The 19281-nt window shown below is 61.2% G+C and overlaps 3 protein-coding genes across 4 annotated transcripts in view; all 3 read left to right on the forward strand.

The window, feature by feature from the left end:
* Window positions 1-216: 216 nt before the first annotated feature.
* On the forward strand, window positions 217-5628 carry SLC39A3 (solute carrier family 39 member 3). The gene is made up of 4 exons (XM_085211838.1): window positions 217-294; window positions 859-935; window positions 2649-2945; window positions 3452-5628. The coding sequence occupies exons 3-4, from the start codon at window positions 2739-2741 to the stop codon at window positions 4190-4192; spliced, it is 948 nt and encodes a 315-aa protein (XP_085067964.1). The 5' UTR covers window positions 217-294; window positions 859-935; window positions 2649-2738; the 3' UTR covers window positions 4193-5628.
* A 547-nt stretch (window positions 5629-6175) lies between these two features.
* On the forward strand, window positions 6176-9693 carry DIRAS1 (DIRAS family GTPase 1). Its single transcript, XM_085211841.1, has 2 exons — window positions 6176-6804; window positions 8209-9693. The coding sequence occupies exon 2, from the start codon at window positions 8221-8223 to the stop codon at window positions 8815-8817; it is 597 nt and encodes a 198-aa protein (XP_085067967.1). The 5' UTR covers window positions 6176-6804; window positions 8209-8220; the 3' UTR covers window positions 8818-9693.
* Window positions 9694-11639: 1946 nt separating this feature from the next.
* Window positions 11640-19281, forward strand: part of GNG7 (G protein subunit gamma 7) — a 29151-nt gene continuing 21509 nt past the window's right edge. The window contains exons 1-2 of one of the 2 annotated variants that reach the window (XM_085211844.1): window positions 11640-11783; window positions 18957-19029. The gene's annotated coding sequence lies outside the window, so the exon portion shown is untranslated. Of the gene's footprint in view, window positions 11809-18956; window positions 19030-19281 lie in introns of both variants that reach the window. The other variant, XM_085211845.1, reaches the window with a different exon arrangement.

Consider the following 19281-nt stretch of genomic DNA (forward strand, 5'->3'; position numbering starts at 1 on the left):
GCGATACCGGGGCCCGGTTCTCTCCATTTTCTTCTGTGCGCTGCCGGGCTCTGTCAGCACCGCCGCGCGGACAGCGCTGCTCCGTGCGTTGCCCGGAACCTTCCGTCGCGCCGCGCGTTTCCGGCGGACTCCATTCGGCGGCCCCCACCCTTGGGCGTGGCGGGCTGACTGACGGTCGCGGCGGCCAATGGGAGCCCGTCCTTTTCACCGCAGCCAATAGGAGAGCGCTTCACGCGAGCGGGGGCGGGGGCCGTGCGGGGGCAGCCAGGACGGGGCGCAGGCGGGGGACGGCGCGTGAGTGGGGGGCGTTGGGGCGGGGGGTTTGGGCTGTGAGGTAACGGGAGCCGTTCCTGAAGGGGTCGGGGGGTGGGGATCCGGTCCTGAGGGAGCTGGGACGGTCGGGGAGGTTCGCTATTGAGGTAGCAGGGAGTTGGGGGCTGTTACTGGGGGAACTGGGGCGGGGCAGGGACTGGGGTGGGATCTGGGGCCTGGGCGGGGCTCGAGGGCTGTGGGGCTGCCCTACAGCTGGGGGGCTCGGGCCGTGGCCCTGTGCACAGGGCCGTTGGACACCCCATCCCCCTCCCCGGGGCTGTCCCTGCAGAGCCCGCCCCGTACCCACAGTCTGGGAGAAGCCCCCAGCACGGCCCCTCCCCCCCGGGCTCCCTGTGTGCTCTCAGCAGGCACGGGGGGCGTCCGGAGGGAGGTTGGGGGCCCGGCCTGCTTCCCGCACCCCAGCAGCGTCAGGGCACAGATCTGGGACATTAAACTTCACGCTGTCTGTTCATTGCACTTTCTGTTGTCCAAATATTTTGACAGTGAGCCACGCGGTAACTATCCCACATTCATTCTTTGTTACAGAGGTTTCTGGGCTGCCAATATATCCAGGAGTCGCCGACCGCTGCGTGCTGGGAGGAGTGGGCTGAGAGGAGCACGAGGTATTTCCAACGTTCATTGCTCTGTTTGTCACTAAGCTGCTTTCCTCAGAGGTCACACAGGGCCGTTCCACTGCTGCCAGCAGCTCGAGGCTTGGCACTTTGCTGGGGCCGGGTTAGACACAAACAGAAGTAGTTTTCTGGGACTGAGTGGAGGCCAGGCTGACTCCAGAAGAGGTGCAGGTGCTGGAACACCCTCAGTGCTGTTTGCTTGCTCTCCTGGGAGCTGTCTGCACACCTGACACAACAGTTGGGATGGTACCTTCACACCCAGCAAGCAGAGCCGTGAGCTCTTCTCTATGCGATCCCAATGCGTTGTCACTAACGTAAGATGTGGTGTGACAACTTGCCATCGCCAGGCAAGGTTATACCCTTGTTCTGTTGATGCTGAAACCGCAGTGCATGCATTACAAAGGCAGTGTGGCTTGTTAGCTGTGTCAGCAATGTGCTGACAGGCACTGGCAGGCCCAGAGGCAGCATCTCTGCCCATCAGCAGCAGTGACAGCCGCAGCCCGCCTGTCAGCATGTGCCCAGCTCTGTCCTTGTTCAGGCCCAGCTCGTCGGCTGGGTTCACAGTGCGAGTCCATCAGTGTCATCTGAGCTGTGCTGCCACTGATGGACATCACTGAGACACCCAACTGAGAGCCAGCCCTGCTGCAGATGGACGGACTGCTGTGACCTCTGTTTGCTCCTGTGTAGGCTGAGCTTGAACTTGAAAAGAGAGTTTTAAACTCCCCCATCACGCACAGCATCCATCAATCCCTGATAACTTACCTGATAACACAATCACCATTTATGCAGCCTGCTGCACAGGAAGGGTCATAGTGATTCATCCTGTCAGCCCTCAAGGGAAACTTTCCCCTCAGGAATCTTTTGTTTTAAAATTAATTTGATGGTCCAATGGGCAGCTGTCCAATTATTTACCTCAGCCAGCACTGGTGTGAGGGTCAGCACACCAGCAGCTCAGCAGGTTGTGGCACAGCTCAGTTTGATCTGATGCCAGCAGGGGTACAGTGCTGCCTGTGCTCATCCCTGTGTCAGTAGAGGCACCTGTTCATGTTTTATAAATAGATTTCATTTTGTCGCTTTCCTCAAATCATTTTAAATGGGTTTCGCTGTGTGTAATCTGGAGGTAAACCCATTTCAGATGGGGTCAGTTTCAGGACCCAGGCTACTCAGATATTGCATTTCTCTCTGGTGTCAAACCACCATCAGAGCCACAAGCAGCCAGGCAGCACCTACAGGGATGGCAGAAGCAGCTGAGGAAACTGAATCTGCTGCTCTGGTTTTGAGGGCAGTGCAAAAAAAAAACCCAAACCCTGCATGAGTGCTGAAAGGGGATCTTTAATTTCGTTCCTGAATGAAACTGAAGGCTGTCAGCTCAAGCCCTTACTCATTTCTTGTGGTTAAAACCAATGACTCGACCCTTTGGACTCAGGTGGATCTTACTACAAGATCTAGTGGTTTAAAACCTCCACCAACTGAAGCTGTGCCAGTTTTGTGCAGCCAGTACAGCTCTTGCAAGGTTTTGGAATTCCTGTTTGCTGCAGTTCAGTTGTGTGTGACAGCTTTGTGATCTCTGTGATCTCCCCACACATCGCCTACCAGAGTGAAGGTGGAGTTCAGGTCATTCCTGCACAGGGGCTGGCACACAGGTTGGGGTGCAAGGTGCTCTTCTACACACTAAATACACAGGAAAATCTCTCCTGTCCACAGCTACCAACTCCAGGAGCACCTTTCCCTGCAGTTTGCCTGTGCTCTTTCCTCCTGATGCACCCGCTCTGAGAGCTGCTGCAGGGCAGCACCATGAAGATCGTGGCTGCCAAAGTGCTGTGTCTGCTGGGCATCTGTGTCCTCATGCTGGCCGGGTCCCTCCTCCCTGTCAAGATCATCGAGGCTGATTACGAGAAGGCTCACCGCTCCAGGAAGGTCATCACCCTCTGCAATTCTTTTGGAGGAGGGGTCTTCCTGGCCACCTGCTTCAACGCCCTGCTGCCCGCCGTGAGAGGAAAGGTAACTGTGTGTGAGCCCCACGGGGAATTCAGCTCACTTCCTCCCCTGTGGAATTGGAGGTGTGAGGTCTATCTCTAACCAGAGAGCCCCCACCTCCCATTCAGATACTGTCTGGTTGGAAAAGTAGACTTGTTTGGTGCAGGAGGAGGCTGAGCATCACCTGTGGCATTAGGCTCAAACTCCTGACTCCAAGCCCGTGTTTAAAACGTCTGGTCAGATGGCCACTGACCTCCGTGTGAGGCTAATAGGTTCCCTGTCTCACACTGAGGGCATTAAAGCATCCTGGATCAGTTTAATCTCCCTCTGGAGCTGTGTGAACACAACAGGAATATTTCACTGTTACAGAGCCAACCTTCCCCCCCCCCTCCCCCCCCCCATATTGCCTGTTGGAGACTTTCCTCCCAAAAGGCCTTTTGTAGGAAGCCCCGAGAGCCTCCTGATGATGCTCTGTGTGCCTACAGAGGGCAAAAAACAGCTGACTCCCGGGGTTGTGTGCTTTGTTCCAGCTTGATGAAGTCCTTAAGCAGGGGAACGTGACCACGGACTACCCGGTGGCTGAGACCATTGTGATGCTTGGCTTCTTCATGACGGTGTTCGTGGAGCAGCTCGTTTTGACCTTCCAAAAGGAAAAACCCTCCTTTATTGACTTAGAGACCTTCAACGCCGGTTCGGACGCCGGGAGCGACTCTGAATATGAGAGTCCCTTCATTGCATCATCACGGGGCAGCACTGTGTACGCTGAGCACGGCCGTCACTCCCACGGCCATGGTTTGAACATCCACGAGCTGTCCCGCTCCAGCCCTCTGCGCCTGGTCAGCCTGGTGTTCGCTTTGTGCACACACTCCATCTTTGAGGGTCTGGCCCTGGGCTTGCAGGAGGAGGGAAGCAGGGTGCTGAGTTTGTTCCTGGGCGTTGCCATCCACGAGACGCTGGTGGCCGTGGCTTTGGGCATCAGCATGGCCAAGGCCTCGCTGCCCCTGAAGGACGCTGCCAAGCTGGCGGTGACGGTGAGCCTGATGATCCCTCTGGGCATCAGCATTGGGATGGGGATCGAGAGCACCCAGAGCACGGCGGGCAGCATTACTTCTCTGCTCCTGCAAGGCGTCGCCGGGGGCACTTTCTTGTTCATCACCTTCTTTGAGATCCTGGCGAAGGAGCTGGAAGACAAGAGCAACCGTCTCTTGAAGGTCCTCTTCCTGGTGCTGGGCTACGCGGTGCTGGCTGGGCTGGTTTTCCTCAAGTGGTGAGGTGGGAAGCAAAGCTCACCTCCTCCCCACGCAGCCATCCCCACCACCCAGGGGGATACCGGAGCTCGGCAGCAAAGCCAAACATCACAGCCTGCTGGTATTGCAGTACTGACCCAAAGGAGAACGTCTGCGTGCTCAGAGGGAATGAAGAACAACGCAGCGCCCCAGTGTAGGTGCCACAAGGTCCTGTCCCTGCCTGCTGGATCTGCAGGTGCAGCAGCTTGTGCAGTTACTGGACGCAGACACTGCAGTTCTGAGGCTGTGTCCCAGGAGCTCAGCACACATCTCATTCCCTGTTGGTCTGCACAGCCACCCCCTCCTCCCCGCCCCTGCACTGCATTTGGCTGCGGGGTTCTTCCCTGGTGCTCAGGCTCTGAGAAGGTGAGAAACTGTGACAGAAGCGCAGGCAGAGGCAGGTGTGATCGCAGATGGCACAGCTGCACTAAGCTGCTTTTGCTAGCTTAGTTTTGAGCAAAACCTGGTTGTAATAGCTGCCAAAAATAACATCCCTTCTGGGGCTGCTCGGTGTGACTGCTGCCACAGCACCGAGCTCCGTTTTGACCCACAAATGGAGCTTTTCTTTCCCAGTGATTAACGAAGAAACGAGGCTCCGTGCCCTGCACCATTCCCCCCACCTCAACCACGTGTTGTGCATTCCCTATAGAAAACCTCAGCTCTGCTTGAAAACCCTCACACCAATACCTGGAAGGCCTTTGAATGCTCTCCTGCAGCCCAGGGTCCATCAGATCACAAGAGATGGGCGGCAGCGATGCGCAGCAGTGATGTTTTAAGCCAGACACCCATGTTTGAGTCACAGCAGTGAGGTGAGCTCTGCCTGTGCTGGCACTGCTGAGGCTGCGCAGGGCCATTTTGTTGGTGCTTTCAGAGATCTCTCTTCCCCAAAGGTTTATGAGCTGTAGGGTAAAGCCAAAGCTGCTCTCTGTGCCTGAGCAGTTTGCTGCATCCCCAGGGCTCAGCACATCACGGTCCCTTGTGATCCACTCTGCTCATCCTCGCGGTGAGGAGCTCAGTGCGCTGCTCTCGCAGGGGCTGTGCTTTTATTCTCCGTGGCCATCGGTCCTGCAGCAGCTCCCCCAGGCAGAGCAGAGCTCCTGGAAGCGCTGATGGAATTATAACGACACAGGGAAGGCTGAGCCGTGCTGCAATGAGCCGAGCAGCAAGAGGGATGGGTGAGACTGCGAGGCAGCATCTTGGAGCAGCGGTTGGCACAGCTGCAGCATATGGAGGCTGATGAGGATCATCTGACAGGGCCTGGTGCTCGGCGTGTTAATTGCTGCGACGCACCGAAGTCAATTAATCTTGCTTTGAAAAACCTGGAGTGGCGTAAAGGGGGGGGGAGGGAGCGTTATTTTAGGCCTCAGCTGACACAGATCAGCAGGGCCTGATGAGAATTTCATTTGTCTCCATGCAGTGAATCCGTGTGTGTTATTTCACCTCTCCCAGGCAGTGCTCAGCAGGGCTGAGTCGGGCATTTCCCCACTCGCCGAGCAGCAGTGGGGATGGATGTGGGGTGCTGGGGGTCCCTGGGCTGCTTTGCAGTGGGACTGATGCTCTGATGTATGGATTGGGGAAGGATGAGGCCCTCCAACAAAGCCCCACTGTATGCCTTGCGTTCCTGGGAAGCCCCCGCAGCGCCCGGCATCGTGGGGAGCTGCGGAGTGAATGAACGGAGGAGGAGCTGCAGTGAAAATGCTGAAGGGAACTCATTCATCCCCTGCAATGAGCGGCACCTGAACGGCTGGTAGCGCTGCCGGGGGTCCGGGGGGGGGTTGCGGCTGCTGCCAGCTCATCCCCAGCGCACCCAAAGCCCCGTGTTGCTGTGTGGGTGCTGCCTTGGTACCCCGCTCCTCCGCTGGCTGCTATTAATAGCAGCTGCGGATTTTAATTGCTGCTGCTCCGGATGGAGAGCGAGTGCCCCGGCCGCACAGTGCCGCCCTCGGAGCCTTTTGTGGGGGCTGCAGCCCCTCGCTGTGCCTTGCTGTTAGCGGGGCACGCAGCCCCGGTCCTGTGCCACGGTGGGGGAACCGTGAACCCAAAGCGCGGTCCAGTTCCCTTGAATGGCCGCAGCGGTTCCGACGGCTCTGCCCCCACCCGGGCGTCCGTCTGTCCCCGTCTGCGCGTCCCCAGCCCCGTTCAGGCGTCCCCGTGTCGTTGCGTCCCCGTATCCGTGTCCCAAGTCACGCGTGTCCCGTCCCCGTCCGTTTGTCCCACCCCTGTCCGTCCGTCCGTCCCCTCCCGTTCCGTCGCCGTTCAGGGCTGTACCGGGGGGTCCGGCAGCCCCGGGTGGGGCGGGCGCGGCGGGCGGGGCCGGCGGCGGGGCGGGATCGGCTCTGCGGCGGCCGCACCGCACCGCGCCGTGCCGTGCCGAGCTGAGCCGAGCTGAGCTGAGCTGAGCCCCGCAGAGCCGCGTCGGCCCCGCATCACCGCACCGCACCGGGTAGAACCGCGCCGGCCCCGCCGCGCCGAACCGAAAACCGAACCGAAGCGGGCGGACAGCAGCCGCCGCATCGGAACCGCACAGCGCCGGGCCGGGCCATGCGCTGACGCCGCGGTGCAGCCCGCAGCCAAGGGCGGATCCCGGGCAGCGCACGGTGAGGCGGCGGCACCGCAATGCGACCGCGCGGGGGGAGCGGGGCCGGGGGCGGCGGGGGGGGCAGGGGATGCCCCGGGCAAAGGCAGGGACGGCGGGGAGCGGGCGGGCACCGGGGCCGTGCTGCCCTGCCCCCATCCTGCCGCCATCCTGCATCCCGCCCCTCCATTCTGCCCCATCCCGTCTCTCTCCGCCCCCCATCCCGACCCCAGCCCCGCATGTTTGCGCGTGTCCCCCCCGCCCCCCCGCGCTGATGGTGCGGAGCTCCGCGAGGGCTCAGGCGCCGTCCTCAGCACCGGGGAGAAGCGCAGGTCGGGGCTGCACGGAGCTCTGCAGCACCCGTGGGTGCCGTGGAGGCCCCTTCCCACCCCTTGGCACCTTATGGCAGCGGGGACGCAGTCCTCGGCACCACCGCAGGCAGGTGGCACGGGGATGGTGGTGGCTGATGGCACGGGGACAGTGGTGGCACAGAGATGATGGTGGCACGGGGATGATGGCACAGGGCTGCTCTGCCATCACGGCCTCTGCTCCATCCCCGTGCAGCTCCGACACCTCCAGGTGCCACAGAACCAAACCGTTGGGTGCTGAGACCGTGCTGATGAGCTCTGGCTGCATCCCACGTACTCAGCCAGTGCCAGGCAATGCTGTGGGGCAATGGGTGCCTGTGGGAACCCACAAAGGGGCCGCATCCCCCGGCTGCACGCGGGACTGAGGGAGCAGCAGCGACGTGCCAGGAGTGGGGCAGAGCTGACCCCAAAGCAGCACCGTGTGCCATCCCTGTGTGCCCACTCACCACCTTTGGGATGGCACTGCTGGCATGGCAGCCCCGTGGCACGGCACGCTTTGCACCTCCCGAGTGCTTGCGCTCTGCGTGGGGAACAGAGCTGCTCCCACGTGTGGGGACACCTCGTGGGGACCCGTTGTGCCGTGAGCCCACAGCTGTGTGACACCATCCGCAGGGCAGAGCGGTGGCACAGCGCAGCGCTGAGCTCTGTGCACGAAATGGCCCCTCCTTACTCAGCACATCCATCTCAACAGCGCAGCCCCGGGGCTCCGGGTACCGTCGGACCCCTCACCGGGCCGGGGGCTGCCCCGCTGTGCCGCTCCCATTGCTGGGGGTGTCCGTGTGACCCCCCCCCGGCGGTGCTGCTCCGACCGCAGCTGCTGCGCCGTTGGCTGTGGCTCAGCCATATGGCCGCGGCGTGGGGGGGGTGGTAAAAATAGCAAAGGCTGCTGCACCCCGGGTGGGCGGCGAGAGCTGCCCCACCGCCTGAAGGGCGGCACAAGGGCAGGGGGCTGCGCTGGGACCCCCCCTCCCCCCCGTTGCACACAGTGGGAGAGGAGGGCTGGCGCTGGGGGTCCATCCCACAGCTGTGATGTGTCCCCTGTGCTCCATCCCTTGCAGTGGGGGGCCACGATGCCGGAGCAGAGCAACGATTACCGTGTGGTGGTGTTCGGTGCCGGCGGCGTGGGGAAGAGCTCGTTGGTGCTGCGCTTCGTCAAGGGGACATTCCGAGACACCTACATCCCCACCATCGAGGACACGTACAGGCAGGTGATCAGCTGCGACAAGAGCGTCTGCACGCTGCAGATCACCGACACCACCGGCAGCCATCAGTTCCCAGCCATGCAGCGCCTGTCCATCTCCAAGGGCCATGCCTTCATCCTGGTGTTCTCCGTCACCAGCAAGCAGTCGCTGGAGGAGCTGAGGCCCATCTACCAGCAGATCGTGCAGATCAAGGGCAGCGTGGAGAGCATCCCCATCATGCTGGTGGGCAACAAGTGCGACGAGACGCAGCGGGAGGTGGAGAGCAGGGAGGGGGAGGCCGTGGCCAAGGAGTGGAAATGCGCCTTCATGGAGACCTCGGCCAAGATGAACTACAACGTGAAGGAGCTCTTCCAAGAGCTGCTCAACCTGGAGAAGCGCAGGAACGTCAGCCTCACCATCGACGGGAAGCGTTCCAGCAAGCAGAAGAGGACAGACAAAATCAAGGGGAAGTGCAGCATCATGTAGAACCCCGGACTGGCCCATGCCCCCCGGCCCCCCCCCTCACCTCCCCGTGGTGGGGCTGTCCCTGTGTGCTCCCTGCGTGTGCGGTGCCTGCGGGGCGGCTGCGGCCATCGTTGGGTTTGGGGACACAGACCCGTGGGGACCCTCGGCCTGGTGGAGTGGGACGGGGTTGTGGGGCCGGCCACGTGCACGCTGCAGCACAACTGGACACGGGTGTGTGGGGATGGGATGGGGGGACCCCACCGGGGGCCGTGGACGCCCACCCAGGTCCCCGTGTGCTGTGCAGTGTGGCAGCGGTGCAGCCACCCCCCTGGTGACGGTCACAGCAGCCCCTGGATGTCCCTCCTGCACGGTGCCCTTCCCTGGGTGGGAGCCCCCCCCCCGCTGCCCCCCACTGAGTCCCCTCGCATCCCCCAGAGCCGCCAGCCCAAGCACAAAGCATCGGGTCCTGCGCAGGTCCTGACCCAGCACAATCCTGGCGAGCTCAGACGCAGAGCCCTCCCCGCACCCCAAAATCCACCACCATGCGGTCGGGGTCCCCCCTCTCCCTCAGTACCCCCAAGGCTCTGCCCCCCCCCCCCCCGCTGCCCCACGCCCCCGGAGCCCTCTGCTTGTCCCCTCCCCCCCCGGCCGGAGTAGGGCCCTGCCGCCAGCAGCCCCTCATCCCTGCGGGGTCACCCCTCGCTCCGGCCCCACTGCCCCCACCCCGGGGCCGCCCCTGTGCCATGGGGTTCACACAATGGGGGGGGGGCCGTGCCTGCTCCCCGCTCCTCCTCCGGCGTTTTACACCCACGCGACCCCACTGAGGGACGAGGCGACGTGACGATGTAGCCTTTATTCTAGAAATAGTCTTCCTTCAATAAAGAGATAAGAAACGCTGCTGCGTCCCCACGGAGCAGCCACAGCGCTGGGTTGGGGGGGGCTGCTGGTCACCCCCCCCCCCTTTCCCGGGGTAGGGGGAGTAGGGGGGGAACGTTCAGATGCACGGGTGTGCGAATGCGTGCATGCACGTGCACGGGTGTGCATGCGTGTACGTGCACGTGCGTGCACAGGTGCTTGCGATCACGAGCATCCACGCACTCCGTGCGCTCACGCGTGCCCGCGCGCGGGGGCGGCTGTTGGGTGCCCCCGCCCCCCGCTGCAGCGAGGGCTGACGGCCCCGTGGGGAGGGGGTGGGAGAGCAGAGAGTGCGTCATCGTGCCTGTTGCCATGGAAACCATCTGCTCTCCGGTCGCTGGAGGCGTGTGGGTGCGGGAGGGGGGTGTGCGGGGCTGCTGCGGCCGCAAAGGGCCCCGGCAAGGGCACGGCTGTGCGGGGACATCGCGGCTCTGCGGGGACGTCGTACGGCCGTGGGGACGCGACGGCTTTGCGCGGACATCGCAGCTCCACGGGGACGTCGCGGTGCCGCCGGGACTTTGGCAGCTCGCGGCTCCGCTCTCTGTGTCCCCTCAGCTCCATTGGGGCAGGATGCCCGCTCTGGTCCCCGCCCCGAGGTCTGGGACCGGAGGGTCTCAGGGTGAGGGCAGCGCAGCTCTGCGCTCCCAGGACACCGCTGGAGGTGACAGCGGCTCCGTGGCACGTTCACGGGGACAGAAATCACTGCCCCCGTTCCCGTGTCCCTCATCCTCCCTCTCTGTGCCCGCACTGCCCCCATCTCCCCCTGCAGTGAAAGCAGTGAAGGAAGAGGCGCTCGGACAAAGCCCTCAGCCCTCATTTGTTTCTTCCTCCTCTGACATCAAAGCACCGCACGGGGCTGAGAGGGAGGTGGAGAGCAGCTCTGTGCGGTGGATGTTGCTGGCGGTGCGGGACATGGCAGGGCACAGCACGGCACAGCAGAACACAGCAGGACACGGCACGGCACAGCACGCTCCCCTCTCTGTCCGTGTATATGGGCTCTCAGCAGCCCTGAGGCCACATGGAGGGGAAGGGCTTTTTGGGGACAAACTGAGCAGGATGGGGCTCTCACTCCAGGGATTGATACCTCCTTGGGGGGGTTCTGAGCTCATGCTGAAGTGCCCAGTGAAGGATGGCAGCTTGCAGTGGGATCGGGGTGCCTTCTCCCCCCCCTGTGACCCCAGCCCTGTGTCAGAGGCACAGAGCCCCTGGGCCTGTAGCCAGCACACAACTCAATGCCTGGGAGACAACGTGGCTCCCAGAGCCGTCACCATCTGGGTGTGACTGAGGGACCCATCTGCAGCCAAAGCAGCTTAGAGGACGGCATATGGGCACAAACGGGATTAGGGGAAAATCAGCCTTCTTCCCGCTAACAGGATTATGGGTTTTCATCCCAGAGGCGATGCTATGCTGGCACTGCCCATGCCCACAGTGGGCAGGGAGCTGGTGCTGCAGCCCCCACCCCCAGTACCACCATGCGAGCAGCACTCAGCTCTACATGGTGGTCTGCTGCTGCACCACTGGGAATTTCCCCCCACTGCAAGGGCCGGGGGGCTCAGGTCAGGGTTAAGTGTCCTGCATTGTGCGCCATGCACCCGGCCCAGCCCTGCAGAGCAGCACTGCTGCGTTTGAGGAAGGTGCCTCTCTGATGTTGTCCCCCACCCGGACCCCCAGCAGGGCGCTGGAAGCACCGGGCAGCGCAGCACCGGGGCCGTAGCGGAGCCTCGCACCCCACCCTCCACGTGCGTCCTTCCCGTCGTGCCCCGCTCATGAATATTAACATCTTCATTTGCATCTCCTCGCCTCGCGTCACCATTGGCTGTCCGTCCCGCCGCTCCTCTCCCGCCCCGCCTCTCCCGTGCCCTCCTCCCATCCCCTCTCCTCCGTCGCAACCGAACCTGGCGGCCGCGTCTCGCCCCGCCTCCCCGAGCCGATCGCGAGCTCTGATTGGCGGGCGGCGCTGCCCGTCGGCGAGGGGGCGTGGCGAAGGCAGCAGGTTGCGCTGCGCGGCAGAGCCCCGCTGGTGTCCGGCGGCGGCAGCTCCTCCTTCCGCCCCGCGCGGCCCTACGGGACCGGTGAGCGGCCCCGAGCCAGCGGGAGGTGCGGGGGGGACGCGGGGCAGCCCTGGGGGCGGTGTGGAGAGGGCCGGGATAGGCCGCGGCCTGCTGGACCCCCACTACCCCTCCAGGCCCGGCCCCGCGGCCTGGTGGGAGGTAGGGGTGGGGGGGGCCGAGGCTCCATAGGGGCGGCTGTGGGGGGGGCTGGGAGCGGTGCTTGGGGCGGGTGAATGGGGCACGGCGGGGTGCTGGGCCCGAGGCCTCGGGAGGGGAGTGGGGCTGTTGGGGGGGGCACTGGGGGTCACGAGCCATGGGGAGGGGTTGGGGGACAGCGGGGGGTGGCGGGGGTGCAGGCAAAGGAAATCCCTCAGAGCCCCCATAGGGGATTTGGGGTGGGGGGGGGCCGGGCTGGGATTGCTGTGCCCCCCCCCAACCACTCAACCCCCTCCTCCCTGCTGTGGGTCCGGCTCGTGCAGCTGTGGGGCACGGGGGGGGGGGAAAGGGGCTTTGTTTCCAGGTGTGGCCTTAATGAAAAACAACAGGGAGCACCAGATCTGTGCTGTGCCCTCCCGTGCTTCCCCCCCCCCTCAGGGCTGGGGGGTTATGGGGAAGGCAGGCAGCGTTTGGTGGCTGCAGTGACCCCCACCGGGAGCCCGCGGTGACCCCTACCAGGATCCAAGGGTGACCCTATGTTGGGTTATGGCTGTGGGGCAGCAGGGCTGGGCCCGGTGCTCCCTATGGGGTCAGTTGGTCCCAGTGCTCCGTATGGGGTCGCTTGGCCCCACTGCCGCCCCGGCACGCGCTGTGTGCTGGGAGCAGCCGGGGGAGGACCCAGCGTGCCAGGATCGATGTGTTTCAATAGAGCCGATTGTCTGTGAGGTTTTCTTCTGCCATCTGTAGCTGCGAAACAGATGGGAATGGCTCTTTTGTGCGGCCGGAGGAGCGCTGTGGGTTTTAATGATGGACATCGGAGGTGCTTTGGGATGGAGGCACTGCTGCTCTCCATGCCTGCCCAAGCCAGAGTGCAGCACTGAATGCCCTCCAGCCACTCGTTTGTTGACATCTGGGATTGCCGTAGGAAGGCGTCAGCCCTCGTTAGCGTTTGCCTTGGTTAGCTGAAGGGCAGTGGCAGTGCCTTGGCTCAGCCCTGCGAGGAGCAGGCCCTGGAGCTATGGGTTGGCTCAGAGCCGCCCCACTCCTGCCTTCCTGCCCTGCTTCCTTATCTGTGCCGTGCCGTAACCGTGCCCTGCCCTGCGAGCAGTGCTGGGGGAGCACCCAGAGCCCGGCCCCATTGCTGCTCTGTGGGCAAACACTGAGCCTTGGGAACGCTGATCTCTGTGGTTCGGTGTCAGTTTAGGGACAGCGGAGCTCCTCCAGCCCTTGGCCGTCCCGTAGAGCTGTGGGGCTGGCTGGTGGCCATCAGAATGGTGTGTTTGTGCAGGGCCTGGAATAACCTCCTGTCCACTGGCCAGCCCTGGGAGGAGGTGGTGAAGGGCAGAGCAGGAGCGGAGCTGACCTCAACGTGATGGCTGCACAAAGAGCAGGGAAATATCTCCTGATTGCATGGAGATTCCAGCACGGAGAGGGCAGAGCGTGGGGAAGAGAGGCTGATAGGAGTGCTGTATATACAGCAGTGTGGGCTCAGCGCTGAAGGCTGCAGTGGGTGCTGAGCTCCTGAGGGTGGGACGTGCTGGACGATCCCAGAGCTTGGCTGTGCGGCCCCCAGCACCGATGGATCCCACGTTGGGTTCTGCACCTCAGCAGCAATCGGAGAAACAGCAATGCGTGGGTCTGGTGAGCGAGCTTTGAGGCGGAAAGCTCTGCCTGGCATCCCTGACATTGCTCAGGTACGGTTTGTGTTCTTCAATCTGCTCAGCAGAGATCTGTTGCAGGGCCTGGTGTGCGCAGTGAGGGCACGGTGAGGTTGGGGATGTGGGGCTGGCAGCAGCCTGGCCAGCTCTCCCCATGTGCTGCCTGCAGGACCTGCTGCCCGTCCTGCTCACAGGTGTGCCAGCAGGGAAGTAAAGTGAGAAGGGAGCAGGACTAAGGGAAATAACAGCACAGCTCCCTCCTGCTGCGTGGCTCAGCCATCGTCACGGTGAGGACAGAGCAGCAAAGCTGGAAAGCTCTTTTTAATAATAATTTGCCTCGTATTTACCTGTCCTGTTTGTGTTTCAAGGGAAGTTGCTGGAGTTTGCAGAGGATGGAGAGTTGGAAGGGCCAGGCTGGTGGTGGCAGCTTGGGTTGGTGGCTGTGCCGTGGCTGAGCTCCGGCCGTGTGGATTGTCTTGCTGCCATGCACGAGAATCCCGTATTATCATTCTGCATCGCTCTGAAAAAGGCCCTTTCTGGTAGCAACAGAACAAGCACGGCATTGTGCCACAGCACTGTGCAAAGTGAGAGCACAGCTCAGGGCTGTGGGAGCTCCGGGAGCAGCACGGCCCTGTGCTGGCAGCACTGCTGCTCCCCGTGCATCGCTGTGCCATCCCAAACGCTGCCCCTCCCGGGGAGCACCGAGTTAATTGAAATTAAGCTGGTGGTGGCTGCAGGTGGATTTGGAGAGGCTGAGGATGGCCGTGCAGCAGCTCAGTTCAATGGGTGGGTCAGACCTGAGCGCTCCAGGCTGGGTGGGTTGGGGTTGGCTGTGAGCTTAGAGAACAAAAAGGAGGAAACTCGGGCATGCTGTGAGCGCTGAGACACAAAACAGGAAGCCTGGCGGAGGGTTACGCTCTCATAATTTATTGCATGCCTTTCCCTGCTCCTGCTAACGGCCAGGAGAGAAGTTTCAATGCTCTGATGGTTTTGCAGAGCTGAAAACGCATCCCTTCAGCTCATCCCCTTCAGGGAAAAAACCTCCATCTGTTTTTTAGGCAGACGCAGGAGCTGGGGCTTTTCTTCTTCTGACCCCGGAGGCTTTTTGCCCGCTCCTGCTCTCACATTCTGCCACGTGTTGTCCTTCTGGATGTATTTAACCCACTGCAGTTTGCCCTCAGGTTCTGCTGCTGCAGTTCTGGAGCTCCAGCAGAGCTGTGGCTGTGTGTGGGTCTACGGGAGGTGGTTGGTGGTGCAGCCCAAGTTCTGCTCGTCTCTTCCAGCCCGAGGTTCTGCTCACCTCCAAGGCTGCCTCCCCTGCTTGCTGCTGCAGGTCCGTGCTGGTGCTCCTGTTGTGCTGCTCTCTCCATCCTTCGCTGTGGTACTGTGGTGGATTTCATCTCGCTCTGCAGCTTTTTCCATCAGAAGAATGCAGCTGGTTGGAGAGGCTCCTTTCCTTTTTGGGTTAGGCTGAGAAATGTTATCATTTTGTTTCTGGTTACGGGACGATGTCTGTAAGGGTGACCTTGGGGGAGGAGCTGTCATGGGGCTGGAGGTGAATTAATTGCCAGGTGATGCCTCCAGCAATCACAGGGAGCTGTCGCTTAGACGTGGGGAGACATCTCTGGGGTGTTTGTGGAGGTACAGGTTGGAAAGCAGAGGAGCAGGAGCAGTGTTCCAGGTGATGGGGAGGCTGTGAGCGGGTTGGTGCTCCGTGCAAAGAACAGCCTTGCAGCTTTGGGATTCCCTGTGTGTGGTGTTGGTTGGTTGTTGGGTTCCTGGGCATCTCCTGGTGATGAAGGAGCAGCGCAGCTCGAGTCGTTATTGCTGCCCTCAGTGAGGTGAAGGTAACCACAGGGAGGGTGGAACTCGGTGTTCAGCACGACGATTTGAGGTCAGTTGAAGTTGATTTTGTAAGCAGTGGCACGTGGGGGTTCCTTGTTGTCACCACAGGAAACTCGGGGTGCTGATGGGGTGGCTGATGCTCTTTGCCTCCTTATCCCACCCCCAGCTTTTCTTTCTAGGCATCTGTGTTGGCACTTCATAGGGGCTCCTCAGAAGCAGTGAGCTCACGCACTTAAGCGCATCTTTGTGCATCTGGTGGTGCACAGGTGTGCAAACACTTCTTAACACTTCTCCAGCATGTTACCTATGTGTGGCATCACTTCTGTTGGTTCCACCTGTGGATGGTTCTGTAGGACCCTGTGTGCAGTACTGGGCAGGGAGGGGGGCCATGCAGGGACTTTGGTGGTTCCTGCAGCTGCTTTGTTGCCGTGCCCTCAGCAGCCCTGCGTGAGCATCCATTTGCACAAGCAGCCCCTTGGCTTTGCTGTCGAGGCTTCTTCACCTTTCTGCAAAACTTTATGGAAAAAAAAAATAATCCATTGTTTCTCTTCAACACGTGCCAAGCTGGCGTGGTGGAGGTGCGCTCTCCTTTGGAACAAGGCAGCACAGGGAGGTGCTCAGAATAGCAGCAGCTGCCACGGGCCGGGCTGGAGCAGAGTCGGTGAGTTGTGCTGTCAGTCACAGAAGCACGAATCCCATCCCACCTGCGGATGAACATTCCCAAAATAGCAGGTGGGCTGTCAGCATGCAGCAAGCTGCACTGCGCGCATCTCTGCTGCGCGCTCCCCGCGCTCGGAACAGAAGGCAAAGTTGCAGTGGTTCAGCTGCACGGAGCAACTGCTCTGCAGCACTGATCAGATGGGGGTGCTGGGGCAGAAGGTGGGTCTGCTCTGCAGCGGCTTTGGAGCTGTTTTTCCCCTGGGAATGATCCCAAATTGCTGCTCTTGGGGGTGGCAGCCGCCCCGCTGCGTGTCCGCAGGTGTTGCCAGGTCACATTTCTGCAGGCATCCCCGTGCAGTTGGGTGGATCCCCACCTGGCTGCAGGGTTTGGAGCTCCTCCAGCCTCGTGCTTTGCCCTCGGTGTCATCCTGCCCTCCTTGTCCTGCTGTTAGCTGCGTCCATGATGCCTTCCTGCTGGTGTGAGGTGCTGGGAGGTGGGCTCCGCATCCGGCACTGCTGCCAGCACGCTGGGATTCTGAAGTGCATACAAGCTAAAACTTAATCAAATATAGCGTTTCCTTTAATTACTCTGAAAGGATGTCTAAGCTGTGTGCTGGCACCGGGTTTCAATCTCTTGTTGGCCGCGTGGCTCTGATCCCACCGTGGGGTGGGAGTGGGGGCACGGCAGCACGACTGGCCGCAGCAGTGCAGTGCTTGGTGTGCTGCTGTCCTCGCTGCCTGCACCTCCCTGCTGGCACGTGGCTGCTTTGGAGCTGTGCTGGGAGCCGGTGGGTCTGCATGGGGCAGCAGCACTGCTCTGCCACGGAGGCTCAGGTGCTCCCAGGGCTCTGACCGTGGGTTCGTAGCATACAGGCGGGTGTGGGGATGCCTCCCAGGTCAGCGGGGAAGCAAGCTGTTGCTTCTGGAGAAGCCGCTGAGAGCTTTTGATAAAGAAACTGCAAAAGAGCAAAGCGTTACTCACTTAGCCCTTCCTAAACGTGCTTTCAGAAAGCAGCAGCCCGTTTGTGGTGCAGCCGTTGTGCTGTGTGGGTGCTGTGAGCACGGGGTGAGGAGGTGCAGAGCAGCACCTGGCTGCGTTGCATTGCTGTTGTGCTTCTCTCAGTGCTTGGCAGCTGCCGCATGGCCATGGCACGCAGGCTGGGGCACTGTGCCTGCTGCTGCTGCTGGAATTCCTAATGCTTTGTTTTTTTTTCTTTTCTACACTTTAATTTGGCGAGAAACGCCTCTGAGCGCCGTGCTCGCATTCTGGAGAGAACAAAATGATAACTGCAAAAGGAGAGCTTGGAGGATGGTGCTGACGACACTGGGCTTGCAGTTTTCCTTGTGCTGACCCCACTGCTGGCCCTTGGCTGCAGCAGGGCTGTGGGCAGCTGGAGGTGCTGGTGCTGCGCTCTGCCAGTGCTGCACCGTCCTTAATGGCAGCAGCAGCTCAAAATGCCCGACCGTGCTCCGGGTTGAGCTCTGTTGGGAGGCAGTTCTGGTGACAAATAGGTGATCGCTCCTCATCTCCGTGGTTTCCGTGCTCTGTGCAGGGGAAGCGTGGCAGAGCTGTGACAGGAACAAGCAAACATCCGTGCTTCCTGGTGACCGCGGGCTGGGAACGCAGCGCTGCCTGGAGCTGGGTGCTCACTGATTGCATTAATGATTGGATGTGGGGCAGCTCCTAGCTGTCTGCACTGCTGTCCCCACTGTCGGACCCCCGACCCCTTCCCTGCACCCTTTGTGCTGTCCCTGTGTCACTTGGGGGGGCTCTGTTGGGGGCTCCCACTGCTGCCTGTGCCCCAGGTGGCTGCTGGCACGCTGTAGTGACAGTGTTGTGTCACTGTGCATTAAGGGCTGCAGAGCTCAGTGATGGATGTTGGCTGCTGTTGGAGCGTGGTTTTATCGGAGGCGTTTCCAGGTGTGCAGGTGGGGGTGAAGGTTCCTGAGCAAAGGTTCAGCAGTGAATCATGGCTCTGAATAGGAGCTGCTCCCCAGCCCGCTGGTCCTGCTGTCATAAATATCTGGCCACGCACAGAGCTTGGAGGGCTGAGTGTGACATTGGGTGACACTGAGGATGGAGGTGGCTGGGGGCTGTGGAGGGGCTGTGCCGTGACCCCCCCCGTTTCCCTGACAGCCTTAATTCCACATCATTTCTGCAGATGTCATCATCTGCCCTTCCAGAAGGGAAGCAAGCAATTTTCCCAACCCAAAGAGCAACTCTGAGCCTCTCCAGCTCCCCTGTATCTCATGCTTCATTTCAGCGTGTGGGCTTTTCAATTTGCTCATTGTGGGGAAGAACAAAAAATGTAACGCTGCAGATCTGCCTTCCTTCCCCTCTCTTTAGCAAAAATCTCTCTTTGTCATTCTTCTTTCTGACTTCCACGAATTGCTCACGCTGTTCTCTCTCCTTTCTTTTGTTGCAGCATCTCCGTTGCAGCCCTTAGAAACGCAGGGCGCATCGGGGTGGCTGCTCCATCCCTTCCCAGCATCCCTGCGTGGCTGATGAGCACAGGGAGCATATCTCTGCTCTTTGTGCACCTCGGGTTGCTATTTCCCCGTGTCTCTGTGTGTGCGAGGCTGCCTGGAGCCCACCAGTCCACCCGCACAGTGCAGCGAGTGCTGTGCCTGCACTCTGCTCCATGGGCACATCCCTCGTGCCCACCAGGTGACAGCCCTGCCTGGCTTTGTGCAGAGGCAGCTTGGTGCGTGTAGCAGCGTCATTGTGCTGTGACAATGCTTTCTGTAATAAAAATGAGAAGCGTGGGGTGTTTCAGCAGGGTGCTGCACCAAAGCCTGGTGCTCGTGGCACAGCAGGCCCTCCCTGCAGCAAGGTGTTCAATGGCTGAACTCTCTCCATTTCCTTTTGTTTCAGGAGAACCGTCCCCGTCTCCACGCAGAGCATCGCCCTTTGGTCGGAGCAGGTGGTGTGAGCACCCTCACAGCAGGTATGGCTGCGTGCAGCACAACACACCCCCAGGGCCCTACAACCCTTTGTACCCCCATGAGGTGAGCAGTGCTGCCAGCGGCGCTCAGCCTCCTGCAGGCAGACTGACTGCTGTGTGCAGGCAGCTTGCAAGCAGCCAGCATTTGCTCTGCTTGTTGGAAGCCCTGGCACAGGGGTGAGGGATGGAGGGCTGCTCTTCCCCTGCCCTGCACCTCTGTTGCTGATGTCCCTGCTGTGCTACAAAGCAGCAGCA

This window comes from Meleagris gallopavo, chromosome 30, assembly GCF_905368555.1.
Source record: "Meleagris gallopavo chromosome 30, MGAL_WU_HG_1.1, whole genome shotgun sequence".
NCBI classification, from domain to species: Eukaryota; Metazoa; Chordata; class Aves; order Galliformes; family Phasianidae; genus Meleagris; species Meleagris gallopavo.